Here is a 15,379-nt window from a genome sequence, read left to right on the forward strand (position 1 = left end):
TTACAGATGCTTTCTACCACATTGGCTTATTTCTGTATGTATTCTGGGTACTGTTCCTGTAAATCATACAGGATTAATCTAATCTATCTATTTATCTGTTTATCTATCTATCTATGCCTCATACACATTCTTTGGTTTTTCCTTTTGAAAGATTTTTGTGTATGTATGTGTGTCCCTATGTATGAGCTAAGTATACACTCATATTTAGGGAGGAGAGAGTTCAACTCAGCTGTTACTCCTTTGGGACTGCCCATCTTATTGTCTGAGACATGACCTTTTAATAAGATCTAAGGCCAGATGTCTTAGCTAGGCCAGTTACCAGAGCATCCCAGGGACTGCCTCTCTAGTGTAAGCCTTACAAGGGCATTCTACACAGTGGCTTTTTATGTGAGTGCTGCGATACAGGAAAGGTCCTCATGCTTGCATGACAACATGACCAACTGAGCTATCTTTCCACCTTTCAAAAGCTCTTTTTAATAAATGCTTTTACTGCTTTGGCCTACAGAAAAGCTCATTACAAAAGACACTCAATAGTTCTTAATCAGAATGGTAGGTACGTAGGTGCACATTTTATCACTAAACAAATAGTTTAAATTCACTCAAATCTATTCATGTATATATTTCATGTATATATCTGACAATACTATTTTGCTAAGTATTCCATTCTATTTCTATACTTGCTTTCAGAGGCATTTGTAGAATGAATGGTCTCTAGTTACTGCTTTATCCTATACAACAATGTCTATTTAGGCCTTTTACTACAACTTCATCATCTCTTCTGAAATACCAACCTTATTGGGTCTCTGCCCCATGCTCATTCTTCTATGGAGGTAGGGTCACTTGATATCCCTCCCACCCCCTTTGTGGCTTACATAAATGGCCCCTTCACCAAACCAGAACTTTAACCCAAGTTTATAACTCTCACTATGTTAGTTAATTCCAGTGTCTTTCCCCAATCCAGTTTCCTGTTTCTTCACACCACACCTTGTTATTCCTGGCTACTCTCCTATCATTCCTGTGGCTAGTTATTGTCTTGTGAGTCATACATTAAATACATTTTATTTCCACTAAACGGTCATCATTATATTTTAATCCATCACCACAGGGTGCTGCAGTTATTAATAGTCCTTCTCGCCCTGATTCCATTTCATTTCCGTACCCAGGTGACACGACAACCAATAACCAACTTGGTAAAAAGTGTTGGGAGATAAGACTCTGGTAAAACATGGAAGACTGAGTGGAAAAGGTATGTAAGGGGCTGTCATTCGGACAACGAAGCCCTGAACGGCTCCAGAAGTTCTTCACTGCTGTTAAGAGAAGGTAAAAACTGTCAAGACAGGGGGACTTAAACTAACTTCATTAGTTTGCTCTCACAAACAAATCACTGTCAAGTGATGTGGTTTATGCGAAGTGAGCCTGGCCCACCCTTAGGCTAAGCTCTGTCACCCAGCTGGCGGATCTCAGATTGTCCTCCCGGGTCGCTCTAGCTGCCGTCTCTATGGTTCGGGGACGCGCCGGGTCGCGGGCAGGCCCGGCCCCGCTGGTGCGCGTGCGCGATCCCAGCGCGTGCCCGGCCTCCGGCAACTGCCCCAGCCGCCGGGTGGGAGGGGTGGGTCCGGGGACGTCGCGGCGGCCGTGGCCGCGAACCCTGCACGCAGGGCAGTCCTCCTCCGCCGCCTCAGATGATGGGTCCCGAGGATGCCGGAGCCTGCTCGGGAAGGAACGCCGAGCTGCTCCCAGTCCCGGGGCCCATGGGTCAGGACGGGAAGACCGTCCCGGCCACCGGCGGCTTTAGCGGAGGCGCTGTCGCCGCGGAGCCGCCGGAGGAGGCTGGAGAGGAGGAGGCGCCGCCGCCGCGGCAGCTCCTGCAGCGGTACCTCGCGGTGGCCGCGGGCCCGCTGAAGCCCGGGCTCGGCGGGGCGGAGGCGGCGGCGGCGGCGGCAGCAGTAGTCCCCGCGGCGCGCGGCTCAGGCATGACCAACGGAGACTCGGGCTTTTTGCTGCGCCAGGACCGTCGCGGCCCAGAGGAGGCACGTCGCCGCCGAACCTGCGGCCGTCCCTGCCTGCTGGAGCCCGCGGACGAGGGCGTGGACGGTGCGGGTGGCCTGGACGACTGGGCCGCGCCGCTCGAGGACCCGCTGCGGAGCTGCTGCCTGGCGGCCGGGGACACGGACGACCCGGACCCCGCAGACGCCACCCCTGCCGGGAGGGCCGTCGGGAGCGCGGAGCCCAGCCTCGGCCTCCCCGACGCCCGCTTCGGTTCTCGGAACACGTTCGAGGTGAGCCGCCGTCAGAGCGCCGGCGACCTCCTGCCCTCGGCGGGGCCGTCCGCACCCTTGCCAGCGGCAGAGCAGGGTCCCGGGGGCACCACGGCTCGGGCTCGACGGAGCGGTGGCTTCGCGGATTTCTTCGCCAGGTATCGCACTGGCCGCGCGAGGGGCTTGGGCGGGGCCGGGAACGGGCTGCCATCCAGCGTACAGGAACGGGAACGTCGGGACTCAGCTTTGATCTGTCGCTAGGGAAGGGGGACCGGATGGCTTTGTGAGCTCCGGGCCTGGAGCCAGGCTTGGTGTTACTCCGTCCCCAGGAAGCGTTGTGCTTCCAGGTCTGACCAGCCTCCTAATACTATACATTCAGTTTCTTCATCTGGAACATCAGATAACCACTGCCCTATTATTTTTTGTAATTGTATTACTAGGATTTGGACTGGGTGGGCGGCAGTGTGTGGTGTAGAAGTCTGCAAAGTTTATATGCTTGGAGTCTAAGCCCGTTCCATTAGTTTGGGGGATTCGAGATTTTTTTAAAAAAATAATTTAACTGCACACTTATTTGGTGTTGATGTGTGTGTTCACATGTCCTGTCCCCTCCCCGCACATGTATCCTTCCGTGGAGATCAATCTTTGGGCTCTTTCTCTCCCATTCTCTGGATACGGGGATTCAACTCAAGTCTAATGGAAAATGCCTTTATTCGCTGAGCTAGTTTGCGGGCTCAGTTTGAGAATTCTTAAATTCAGAAATGATTTTTTTCTTTTCCTTTTTAGATTTTTGTGGGCTGATCTCGAAATCGCAGAGATCCGCTTGTTTCTGTCTCCCAAGTAATGACATTAAAGGCATATGCTGCCATGCTGGGCTCAGAAATGATAATTTTTTCATAGTATTTGTTTCCGTTGCTTTTACTAAATCTCATTCCTTGTATACACTTTTAATGCCAGTACTGCTATAGAAGGATGAGGAAGATTGCCATGAGTTCAAGGGCAGCCTGGACTACATAGCTATTAGTAGATCTACTAGTAGATCAGCCAGGGTTACATGATCTTGTTTCTAAACAAAGCAAAACAAAACGAAATTGGCAGTTTAGTGCTTAGAGTCAGATCCCAGCCTTTTAGCTCAGATTACTATAGCACTCTAGGAAATTAGGAAATCCTCTTCTACTTATCCCAGATAGGCTTTATCACTCTTCATGAACTTCCCACCCCACCCCACCCCCATTGTTAATTGAACCCAGGGACACAAGGCAAGTAGCCTACTGGAGTTACATCCTCAGTAACTTCCTGTGGAGTGTGTGTGTGTGTGTTTGTGTGTGTGTGTGTGTGTGTTGGGGGTGAGATTTGACTCACTTTTATGTGAGTTTTTATGTTTGGGAGCATGTATTTTATGGGTATGGATTGCTGGAACACTGTAATTATCTGGAGAGACTTCATTCTCCCCCGTATCCCATCAAGAAGGTCCTGCTATGTAGTTGAGGCTGGCCTTACAACCCCCTCCCACCCTACCTCAGTTGGGATTTTCCTCAGCCCCTCTACATTGCTGGGGTAACTTTAATTTTTAGTGATGTTTTATGTGTGATTTAACATTCTTGAAAGTTAAATTATGATGCTGGACTTTGCAGATTCCAGATGGAGGCTCTTCTGGCTTAATAGGGATAGGGAAGTCGTGGCAGAACACTGGCACATTCCTGAAAAGCAAGTCTTGTCAGGTAGATTTTGACTCTGGGTTGTTGTTGGTGGTCGTGGTTTATGGCGCAGCAAATCAGATATCTCCAACTTGTAAAATCTTATATTTCACAGTTTTTCCTGTTTTTATTCATTTCAGAGATTTTAAACTATAACCTGAAGTAATAGAAACGCTTTCTTGTAATACGGCATCATTGTGGCCCAGGTGTGCCTTGACTTGCCCCAGTAGCTGACCAAGATGGACCTTGACCTTTCTATCACTACTCTCCAGGGTTGGAGGCTTTGACAAAACAAGCTGGTGTTGACAAACAAGTCTGGTGTATACCATGCTGGGAATCAAACCCAGAGCCTCATGCACACGAGGCTGAGCCAGAGTCCCAGCTCCAGCCATCCCCAGCATTTCTGGTTTAGAAAGGTACACAGTTGTATGCCTATTTGTACACAGTGAGGTACATTTTATATTGTAGTAGGCCTTTCTTTTTTTTTTTAAGATTTATTTATTTATTTATTTATTATATGTAAATACACTGAAGCTGTTTTCAGACACTCCAGGAGGGAGTCAGATCTTGTTATGGATGGTTGTGAGCCACCACTTGGTTGCTGGGATTTGAAGTCAGTACCTCTGGAAGAGCAGTCAGTGCTCTTAACCACTGAGCCATCTCTCCAGTCCATAGTAGGTCTTTCTTATTTGTCTTTCTATTTTAGTATTTTCTACTTGTATAAATTTATAAATATAAAGTTTCTTAAATCAAGAACAGAAAAATCCTAATTTTATATTAGATTATGTGGTTAAATAGAAATGAGATCTGTCTGTATTTGCAAATATGTATTTAGTTATATTGCTATTGTCCTTTTCCTTTAGTGGCTGTTTTTCTGAGATGGTTATCAGTGTAGCCCAGGCTGGCCTGGAACTCACTGTGTAGCCCAGGCTGGCCTGGAACTTACTGTGTAGCTCAAGCAGGTCTCAAACTTTTTATTTTCCTGCCTTGGTCTCTTAAATACTAGGATTACAGGTATGAACTACTTGCAAAAGTATCTTTAAATCTTTCAGTGATAGTATTATACAAGGCTTCAGAGTGACTTAAGTACATGTGTTTTGACACCTTGTAGCGTTTTGTTGAACTATATCTTGGTCAGGTGTTAGGTGGCTTTAGACCTGAAAGGGCTTTGGAGATCACCAGTCCAACCAGTGCACCCTGAGTGCTTGCTTGGTGCTAAGCACTGAGACTAGACAAGGTTTAGACTGTATTGTCTCTGACTTGTCTAGCAGAGGAAAACAGACACAACTGTGAACAAATCTGTATGAGGAGCTTCCATCCCATTAGCTGCAGGCAGAAGTTTTCATCAAATTTTGAACTTTCTTTAACATTTCATATAGCTAGATTTTGTTCCTATGACTATATTATTCATATATATCAGAGAAATGGGTTTTTCTTTTCAGCTGTGTATGCATGTGTGTGGTATGCATGTTTGTGCCTTTGTATGTTTACATGTGTCTTGATTGTCTTCCTCCATCACTCTTTACCTTAATATATTAAGGCAAGGTCTCTTAGTTGAGCCCAGTGTTCACTCACATGGCTAGTCTGACTAGCTAGCCTGACCTGGGGCTTCCCTATTTCAGCTTCCCAATTGTGGTGATTACAGGCAGGCTACCACACCTATCCAACCTTTATGTGTATTCCTGGGATATGAACTCATGTCCTCACACTTATGGGAAGTACATTCCTGGCTGAGCCATCTTCCTGTCCCAAATAACTGGGTTTAAATATTAACAAACAAGTCCCCAAATGTAGATTCTTGAGAGCTAATTTCTGTCTTTAAGTTTTTACATGAATGAATTGAGTGAGTAAGGGCACATGGGGTGTGTAGTTGTCAAGATGCATGTCGAGGTTCTAGACACTGGGGCTTCCTTTGTTTTGGATAGAGCAGAATGAGGAACATTTTTTCTCTTGGTATTTAGCCAAAACCTTAGCTGCATTTTGGCCATCTTTAAGGCAGGCACTGTGGCATTCATCTCTGAGTGCGCAGCATCTAACACTGGCATGAATAACCCACTCAAACTGGGTTACATTGGCCACGTCCATGTCTCTTCTTTACTGTTTTCTGAAGTGTGTGATTGTGACCAAATTTTCAATCCTTATAATAATCAGTAAGTACCCATAGTCCTAGCAACTGAAACATTATGTATTGTTATTGTTGTTGTTATTATTATTGCCTGTAGTTCCTGCTGAGGGTTACCTTTGGAATCATCTTGTTTTTGCATGGATGCTTATTCTTTGGAATACCTTGCTCCTGCTTCGTTCTCTAGATGAAGAAGCTCAGTATTTAAAGAAGGCTACTCAGCTAGCTAGTGGTAACTAGGGTTGGAGGTCTAGATTCCTGACTGCCACTCTCTCTTTGCATTGAGTTGCTCCTTGTTTGATACTGTTCTGTCCTACCTATTCATGGTGGTTTGAATATACTCGGCCCAGGGAGTAGCACTATCAGGTGGTGTGGCCTTATAGGAGAAAGTGTGTCACTGGTCACTGGAGGGGTCAGTTTTGAGACCCTCCTCCGAGCTGCCTAATGACAGCTTTTCCTGACTGCCTTGGAACAAGATGTAGAACTCTCAGCTCCTCCCGCATCACGTCTGCCTGGATGGTGCTGTGCTTCCTGCCTTGCTAATAATGGACTGAACTTCTGAATCTGTAAGCCAGCCCCAATTTATAAGAGTTGCCTCGGTCATGGTGCCTCAACCCCTAAGAGACTCTTCATCCTCTCTGTTTCTCTTTTTTACCTTTTACTACTTTTTCCCCTTAACTAGACAAAAGTCTATAACAAATGTTTCAAAAGTAGCTTCATGGTCGGCATGCCAGTTTTCCCAGTACTAGGGAAACTGAGGCAGGAGGATTGCTGTGAATTAGAGGCTAACTTGATACAGAGGCCTTGACTCAAAAAAGCAAAACAAACAAAAAAAGCTTTATTCTTGTTTTTATTCAATGGTGGGAAGAATTTTATGGCAATTTGTATACTAGCCGCTACTACTCTGTATATACCAACTCAGCAGGGAGAAGTAAAAATATTTAAATTTTTTTTCATTTTTAAAATAATTAATTTTGATATAGGATCTTAGGCTGCCTTGGAAATTGCTGTGTAGATGAGGATGGCCTCAAATAATTAATTTTAATTCTGTAACGTGAATTATTTATTCTAGCTAGCCTCTATGAAAGACACAAATCTTGGTATTTTATTTTCAAGCCATAAGCCTAAATTGGGCAGGTTTTATGCTATTCTAACTTACATCCAGGCATATGTCCCTTGATACTTGCTGCTTGTCTCGTCTGGGCGCCTTTTGTTCTCTCAGCTTGTCCTCAGGATGCACTTTACCTGGCCATGGGTGCATGGTCCGTCTCCTCTCATTGTCGTGGCCTTCTCTCTCTGTCTCCTTTCTTCCCCCCTGGTCTCTCCTGAGATTCCTCACTTGTTCCTCAGGTTCTGCCTTTCTCTCTTTACTGCCCATCACAGGCTCTAACCTTTTATTAACCAATTAACTTTAAATTGGGGAGCAAGGTTTGCACAACAAAGGCCAGTGTACATGAGAATTCTCTCGTCTGTGGGCAACCAGATCTTGGGGTTCAGAATTTAACTTTTGTATATATAGCATCAGACCAACCTCCAATACCTGGTCCCCTTACTTCTTCCAAAGTGGCTATGCCACCAGATCCAGTGTTTGTTATTGACTAACTACCTATCCATCCATCCATCCATCCATCCATCCATCCATCCATCCATCCATCCATCCATCTATTGCAGGGTCTTGCTCTGTAGTTCATATTGTACTAGAAATCAGTACATAGCCAAGGCTGGCCTTGAACTTAGGTAATTCTCCTGTTTCAGCCTCCCAAATTACTGAGATTATAGACATGAGCCACAGTAACAATCTTAAAGGAGTGAAAACCTTGTTTAGTGTCAGCTGGGCTTTGTTCTTCAAAGATCTTAAGAATCTGTGCCCCCAACCACACTTCTTCACTTTTCTCTTTCCTTTTTAATGTTTTTAAAAAGGTTTATTTTGTTTATGTGTATGAGTGTTTTGCCTGAATAGAAGTATGTGTGCCACATGGGTGCCTTGTGCCTGTCGAAGTCAGAAGACAGTGAATGGCTGACCCCGTGGAATGGAGTCATAGATAGTTGTGAAGCCATCATGTGGGTTCTTGGAACTGACCCTGAGTCTACTGTAAGAATTCTTGGAGCTAGACAGATGGTTCAATGGTTCCTTCTACAGGATCTAGGCTCAATTCCTAGCACCCACATGATGACTCACAATTAGGTCCAATTTCAGGGGATCCAAAAGTCTCCTCTGGCCTCTGCAGGCACTAAACATAAATATGGTTCATGGTGCACACATCTATACATGTAGATGTAACACTTATGTACATTAAAAAAACAAGACAACAACAACAAACCAGAAACAAAGCCATCAGGTGCTCTCAACTGCTCTCTTTGGCCCCCATTTTCTGTTTCTTAAAAATCAGATAACTTGAAGCTATTTTGGGGGGTGTCTTTCCAACAAACACTTTCTTGCTTTCAAACACAAGTGGCTTTATTTTGCACATACAGTATAGACCTCAAATATTTACTAAATATTATAGATGTGAACTGAGTTAGAAAGAATCTGAAAAATGCTGTTTTTGCTTTTGTTTTTTCTAGACAGGGTTTCTCTCAGTAGCCCTGGCTGTCCTGGAACTCGCTCTGTAGACCAGGCTGGCTTTGAACTCACAGAGATCCACTTGCCTCCACTTTCGAGTGCTGGCAATAAAGTCATGCACCATCACTGTTCAGCTTGGTTTTGTTTTGTTTTTTCCATCTTTAAAATAAGAAGGTTGCCAGAGATGTGCCAAGAACCACTCCCTTCCNCTGTAAAATCTCTGATGAAGATTGAGATTTGTTTTTGTTTTGTAATGCCTACCTTAGCATAATCATGTTAAACACCAGCTATCTCTTGTTCTGTTTCTTAGATGTGGACAGTATAAACCAGCATCTACTTGTGCAGCCTGCGTTGGCCTCAGACTGCAGATCTGCTCCAGCGCTGGAATTATAGACATTTACTGCCTTCTCGCTTTAGATCTGCTTTTTTCTACTGTAATTTCTTTGGAGGATGTGTATGTTATAGAGAAATAGTATCCCTGAAACCTAACCAACTTAGTGGAAAAGACTGGGGCGGTGTTTGTGTATCACTGGGGGAAGCATTGCCGTTGGTGTGAATGCACTTTTTTTTTTTTTTTAAGATTTATTTTATGTATGTGAGTACACTGTAGCTTTCTTCAGACACACCAAAAGAGGGCATCAGATCTCATTATAGATGGTTGTGAGCCAACATATGGTGGCTGGGAATTGAACTCAGGACCTCTAGAAGAGCAGTCAGTGCTCTTAACCGCTGATCCATCTCTCCAGCCCTTGAATGCACTTATATGTGTGATTAGGTGGATGTTGAGCTGGATTCTTATACAGTGAAATGAAGAAATTTAAAAAAAAATCGAAGAAGGAACTAAAAAGGAATGTTGAGGAAGATTAAAGTATTTTTATCTTTTTTTAAGGAACATACTAATATAGACAGGTAAAGCCAAAATTTTAGCTTAATTAAGCTAAAATTTTAACTTGGATTACTTACACTCTTGGTACTGTGTTGTCATGGGAGGTTTTTAGAAAGAGCAGAAACATTTGGAAACTTTGAGGCAGTGCATCTGTTTCCATCTCTAATGTATTCAGAAAGGCAAAGAGAAGTCTTTCCCGAGGCTGCTGTTCCTCCCAGGTCCTCCGAAGCTCCGTCAGCTCCAGGAAAGAAAAGCCTTCCCAGTGCTGCTATTGGAGAGTTGCTTGGGGCTTACTGCTGAGATTCCTTTATTTTTTTGTCTGTGTGTGTGTGTGTGTGTGTGTGTGTGTGTGTGTGTGTGAATCCATTTGCTATTGTTCTTGCTTGTGGTGGCCAGGCGATTGGTATCATATGTCTTCTATCATTCTTCACCACATCATCATCATCATCATCATCATTTTGTTTCTTTGTTTAAGACAGGGTCTCTCAGGGTCACTCTTGGGTAGGCTGGATGGACTGAGAGTCATAGTCTATCTCTGCTCGCCTAGGCCCATCACTTTGGGGTTGGGTATCTGAACTCAGGTTCTATGTTTGGGCATAGTTCATTGACTGTCATCACTGACTGATTTTAAAAAAAACAAAACCAAGCTATTTATTTTGTGTATGTGTTTATGTAAATGTTGTGGAGTGAGTGTGGAAGTCAAAGGATAGCTTTTGAGACTGAGTCATCTCAGCTTGGCAGTGGTTCATAAATTTAAGTTTAACATTACTTGGAGTAATGTTTAAATTACTTGGAGGGAGAGTCATCAAGAGTGAATTGTTTTGTTTCTAAGTGAAGATTTCTGGATTCAGTAGAGTGTAGAAGGACTCTCCCCAGACTCTGAAGCTAGTAACCGTAGCCCCCACTATTCTGATCATGGTTCTTGGACAGTAATCACTGGAAAGCTAATGCTTCACCTAGTTGACTGATGGACTGATCTCCCTGGGTGGTAACTGAATGAAAACACAGCACACAGATTTATAGCTTAGGGTACTTCTTTGATTTAAAGCTTGGTCAGATCTGCTTATTGTTATAAACAGAGAGCAATAGAGAACAGAGGAAGAAATTCAAAATATAGCATTTTACAAGCTTGAAAATTCATGTCTGCATACTTAATCTCAGCTTTCTTTTAATTAATGGGAAGAGTCTGTTATTTATGCTACTTAGACTGTGTTTGTCTGTTTTAAGGAAAGCTTTTAGCTTGTAAAATCTTCCTGGGTTCCCTGCTGCAGCAGCATTTTGTACTGTTTCTACAAAGTCTCAAGAAACATGTTAATTTCCCTCCCTTCTGAAGTTCTGCACAGACCATGGCTCATATCCCACTGAAATTTGCTGCTTCAGCCTTTCTTGAACTCATTTTTGTGGCTAAGAGGGGGAAACCCATGTGACTGTCTGGTTTTTCAGCAAACTCTTTCCTGCAGTTAAGAGAAGTTTACCTTAGGAAACCAAGCTGGCTACTTTAGGGTGAACTTGATAATCATGTGTTTAACTTACCCCTGAATTTGGCTTTTCAATTCCTTTTTAATTTGAATTTCATGTTGTGTATTGTTTGTGTTAAAAAATCTTTCTGTCTTTCCCTAACCCCACATAGACTAAAACATTTGGAACTGAGCATGATAGTTTTTTTTGTTTTGTTTTTTTTTTTTAGATTTATTTATTTATTATATGTATGTACACTGTAGCTGTCTTCAGACACCCCAGAAGAAGGCATCAGATCTTGTTACGGATGGTTATGAGCTACCATGTGGTTGCTGGGATTTGAACTCCAGACCTTTGGAAGAGCAGTCGGGTGCTCTTACCCACTGAGCCATCTCACCAGCCCAGCATGATAGTTTTTAAAAATTAATTTATTTATTCACTTTACATCATAATATCAGCTCCCCCTCTCCTCCCTGTCTCCCTCTCTTGCAGCTCCTTTCCCCATTCCCCCTCCCCTTCTCATCTGAGGAGGAACCCCCTGTACTACCCCCACCCCCATTCCTCTCCCAGCACCCCCCACAGTCAGTCACTGCAGGACTAAGCACATCTCTCTCACTAAGGCCAGACCAGGCAGCCCAGTTGGGGGAACAGGATCCACAGGCAGGCAGCAAAGTCAGGGACAGCCCCCACTCCAGTTGTTGAGGGACCTGAATGAACATGACAGTTTTTAAATCAAATTATTTCCCTCCCTTCCTTCCCCCTCCCTTCCTTTCTTTCTCCATCCCCCCACCCCCACCCCAACCCCATCCTAAGATAGGATTTTCTTGTGTAGCTCTGTCTATCCTGGAACATGCTTTGTAGACCAGGCTGGCCAGGAACTCAGAGTTCTACCTGCCTCTGCCTCCTGAGTGCTGGGATTAAAGGCGTGCCCCACCACCATTTGGCTACTATTTTCTTGTATTTCCTCAAATGCACGAATGCCCCATCCATCAGATTTCCAAATTTGGTTTTCATCCAGACTTCAGTTAACTAGAAGCAATTCTTTTTTTACTGTCCCTGAAAAAGCATGTTCAAGAACTGTAACAGCTTTTAGGGGTGGGGAAGAGGAAGCAGGCTTTAGATTATGAAATAAAACTAAGCTAATTGCTTTGTCCACACTGTTGTTCCTCAGGTAGTGAGGAAGATGAAGCCTGGGAGGCTTGGAAGCGTGATTACAAATGTGAGCTGCTGCTAGAGAATGAATGTGAGGAGGTTTAGAGAGAAAGACTTGCTGGGAAGAGTGAATGATAGGTAGGTTAAAACTAGCCTGTGATAATAATTTAGCTAGTACCTTGACCTGCGCCGGCATTCAGGGTGCATCTACAGTTTATGTCTTTCCATTCTTTCTATTCTTTAGGTAGCTTCTTTTAATTTCTTCATTCTTTCAAAATTAATTTAAAAAATTAAATGTAGTCTTTCTGTGCAGATTGGCAGGCCTGGAACTCACTGTATAGACCACGATGGTCTCACATTCACAGTGAGCCACCTGCCTGCCTCTGCCTCCTGAGTGCTGGGGCCAACAGTGGGCAGCACTGTAATTTTGGTCTAGGCTCTACAGGCTGATTTGGGTAAATCTGGGAATTAAAACATACGTGTATGAGGGGCTAGAGAGATGGCTCACCAGGTAAGAGCTCTTTGCTGCTTCTGCAAAGGACTTGGATTTGGTTCCCAGTACTCACATGGTGGCTCACAACCCTCTGTAACCTCAGTTTCAGGTGATTTCAGACTTTATTCTGGCCCCTGGAGGCACTAAGCACACACATGTTGCACATATATACATGCAGGCAAAACACTCATACACATAAAGTAAAAATAAATCTTTTTTTAAAAAAGTACATATTTGAGGGCTGGTGAGATGGCTCAGAGGTTAAAAACACTGCTCAGGTTCTAAGTTTAATTCCCAGAAACCAAATGGTAGCTCATAAAGGGATCTGATGCCATTTTCTGGCATGTAGGTGTACATGCAGACAGAGCACTTCTACATTTAAAATATATTATAAATAAATACATAAATAAAGGTTTAAATTTAAAAGTACGAATTTGAAAAATTAATAGAAAAAGTAAGACAGCACACTTTTGTAGTCCCTGCACTCAGAGAGGGTTAGAGCAGGAGGACTGGTAGCTCGAGGTTAGCTTTGGCTACATAGCAAGTTCAAAGCCAGCTAGTGATATAGGAGATCTTGTCTCCAAAGCAAACAAACAAAAGTAAGGTAAATGTAATAGAGTTTTATACAACATATTCTTACTTGAGTTCCAGAGCTAAAAAGGGACTATTTCTCTTACGAACTTTAACTCTATCAAATGGTATTTACGCCTCTCTTACTCATAAGGAAAAAATTCATTGTTTATGATCAAAAACGTGCTGTGGAGAAATTTAATTCTAAAGTAGTTATAAAACTTTCAAATATGCCAGGCAGTGGTGGCACACACCTTTAATCCCAGCACTTGGGAAGCAGAGGCAGGCAGATTTCTGAGTTTGAGGCCAGCCTCGTCTACAGAGTGAGTTCCAGGACAGCCAGGGCTACACAGAGAAACCCTGTCTCTAAAAAACAAACAAACAAAAAACTTTCTAATATGTAAGGTTCACATCTTGACAGTTTCTATATCCTGTTTTTCACTGTAGTGGCCTTTTAAGGTAGTATCAATAGAGAGCTCCACTGAAGAGTTAAACTTCAGTCGCTTTTTTTACTTTCGTGGTTCACTAACTTCCTACCTCTATTTGACTGTTAAAAGTTTGTGCTTGTGTGCATGAACTCTAGGATAGGTCATAAAGCATATGTGGAGGTCGGAGGACATGTGGGCAAGTCAGTTCTCTCGCTCCATTGTCTGGGCCTGGAGATCAAGCTAAAGTCATCAGGCTTGGTGGTAAGTGCCCTTACCCCACTAAGTGACTTTTGTGTTTTGTTTTGTTTTGTTTTGTTTTTAGACAAGTTCTCTAACTCAAGGAGATCTATTTGCCTCTGCCTACCAGTGTTAGGTTTAAGGGCCTGCACCAGCACACCTGACCTCAATTGACTTTTTACTCTATCAGTATTACTGAGAATTAAAGAGATAGCTAATGTTGGAAAATAAGGGATTTGTTATTCGGAACTAGGTATTAATTCCAAAAATTTTCTTTTTCTTTTTTTCCTTTTAGTGGATATTTTCTTTATTTACATTTCAAATGTTATCTCCTTTCCCTGTTTCCCCTCCAGAAACCCTCTATCCCATCCCCCACCCTGCTTCTATGAAGGTGCTCCCCAACTCACCCACCCACTTCTGCCTCCCCAACCTGGCATTCCCTTACATTGGGGCATTGAACCTTCACAGGACCAAGGGCCTCTCCTCCCATTGATGCCCAACAAGGCCATCCTCTGCTACATATGTGGCTGGAGCCATGGGTCGCTCCATGTGTACTCTTTGGTTGGTGGTATAGTTCCTGGGAGCGCTGGAGTGTCTAGCTGGTTGATGTTGTTTTTCCCATGGGGTTTCTATCTAAAAATGAATGATGTTTTTGTCATTATTGTACAAGATAGTCAGCATAATAATTAAACATACACTTGGAGGATGGTGCCTATCTTTGTAATGTAATTCCCAAAGCACAAAGATACTAGAATACTAGGGATTGGTTTTCAAAACTGGCACATCTGGGTGTGGTAGTGGTACCTTTAGCGCCATCTATTTGGGAGGCTGAGGCAGGAAGATCTCTAAATTGGCTCAAAGGACACAGTAAACACTCATCTCAAACAGAATAACCCAAAAAAGCAAAAAGTAAAGCCAGTACTGCCTTGTAGCTCCAGTCACTCAGAACTGTCCTGTGTGAAGGGTAGCCATTATAACATGCTTTGGGTCAAATGATAGCCAGTCACTTACTTTAGCAAGGAGGTAAGACTCTTTTGTTCTTATTAAGATCATTAAAACACTGTCCGGCAATTTCGTTGTTCATTTTGTAGATGCATACCACCATATTGGAAATACAAGGTATCTTTGGTTATAGTTGGAATTTCACACATTAGCAAAATATCAACGAAACCCAGCATTACCAAGAAGAGCAGAGCTCGGGGCGTATTTTGAGGGTTTACTGATAACTTACTTACCCCATTTGAATTGTTTCAACCTGAGTTCTCTTTCTCAAGGCAGCCTGCTAAAGGTATCAGTATAATGTTCTTCATGTTGAAGCACAATATCATAGTTTTGAAATGACTTCTAGAACCACAAGAAATAAGTCAGTGCTGGGCGTGGCTCAAGCCTTTAATCCTAGCACTCAGGAGGCAGAGGCAGTCGGATTTCTGAGTTCGAGGCCAGCCTGGTCTACAAAGTGAGTTAGTTCCAGGACAGCCAGGGCTATACAGAGAAACCCTGTCTTGAAAAACCAAAAAA

The 15,379-nt window shown here is 43.4% G+C and overlaps 1 protein-coding gene across 2 annotated transcripts in view; it reads left to right on the plus strand.

Moving 5' to 3' along the window:
• The first annotated feature begins 1,597 nt into the window (after positions 1-1,597).
• Positions 1,598-15,379, plus strand: part of Tbc1d12 (TBC1 domain family member 12) — a 73,178-nt gene continuing 59,396 nt past the window's right edge. Inside the window, exon 1 of one of the 2 annotated variants that reach the window (XM_021196397.2) lies at positions 1,598-2,416. In XM_021196397.2, the coding sequence (XP_021052056.1) occupies positions 1,683-2,416 (734 nt within the window). In that variant the 5' untranslated portion in view covers positions 1,598-1,682. The remainder of the gene's footprint in view (positions 2,417-15,379) is intronic. The other variant, XM_029544751.1, reaches the window with a different exon arrangement.

The sequence above is a fragment of the Mus pahari genome, chromosome 1 (assembly GCF_900095145.1).
Source record: "Mus pahari chromosome 1, PAHARI_EIJ_v1.1, whole genome shotgun sequence".
Taxonomy (NCBI): domain Eukaryota; kingdom Metazoa; phylum Chordata; class Mammalia; order Rodentia; family Muridae; genus Mus; species Mus pahari.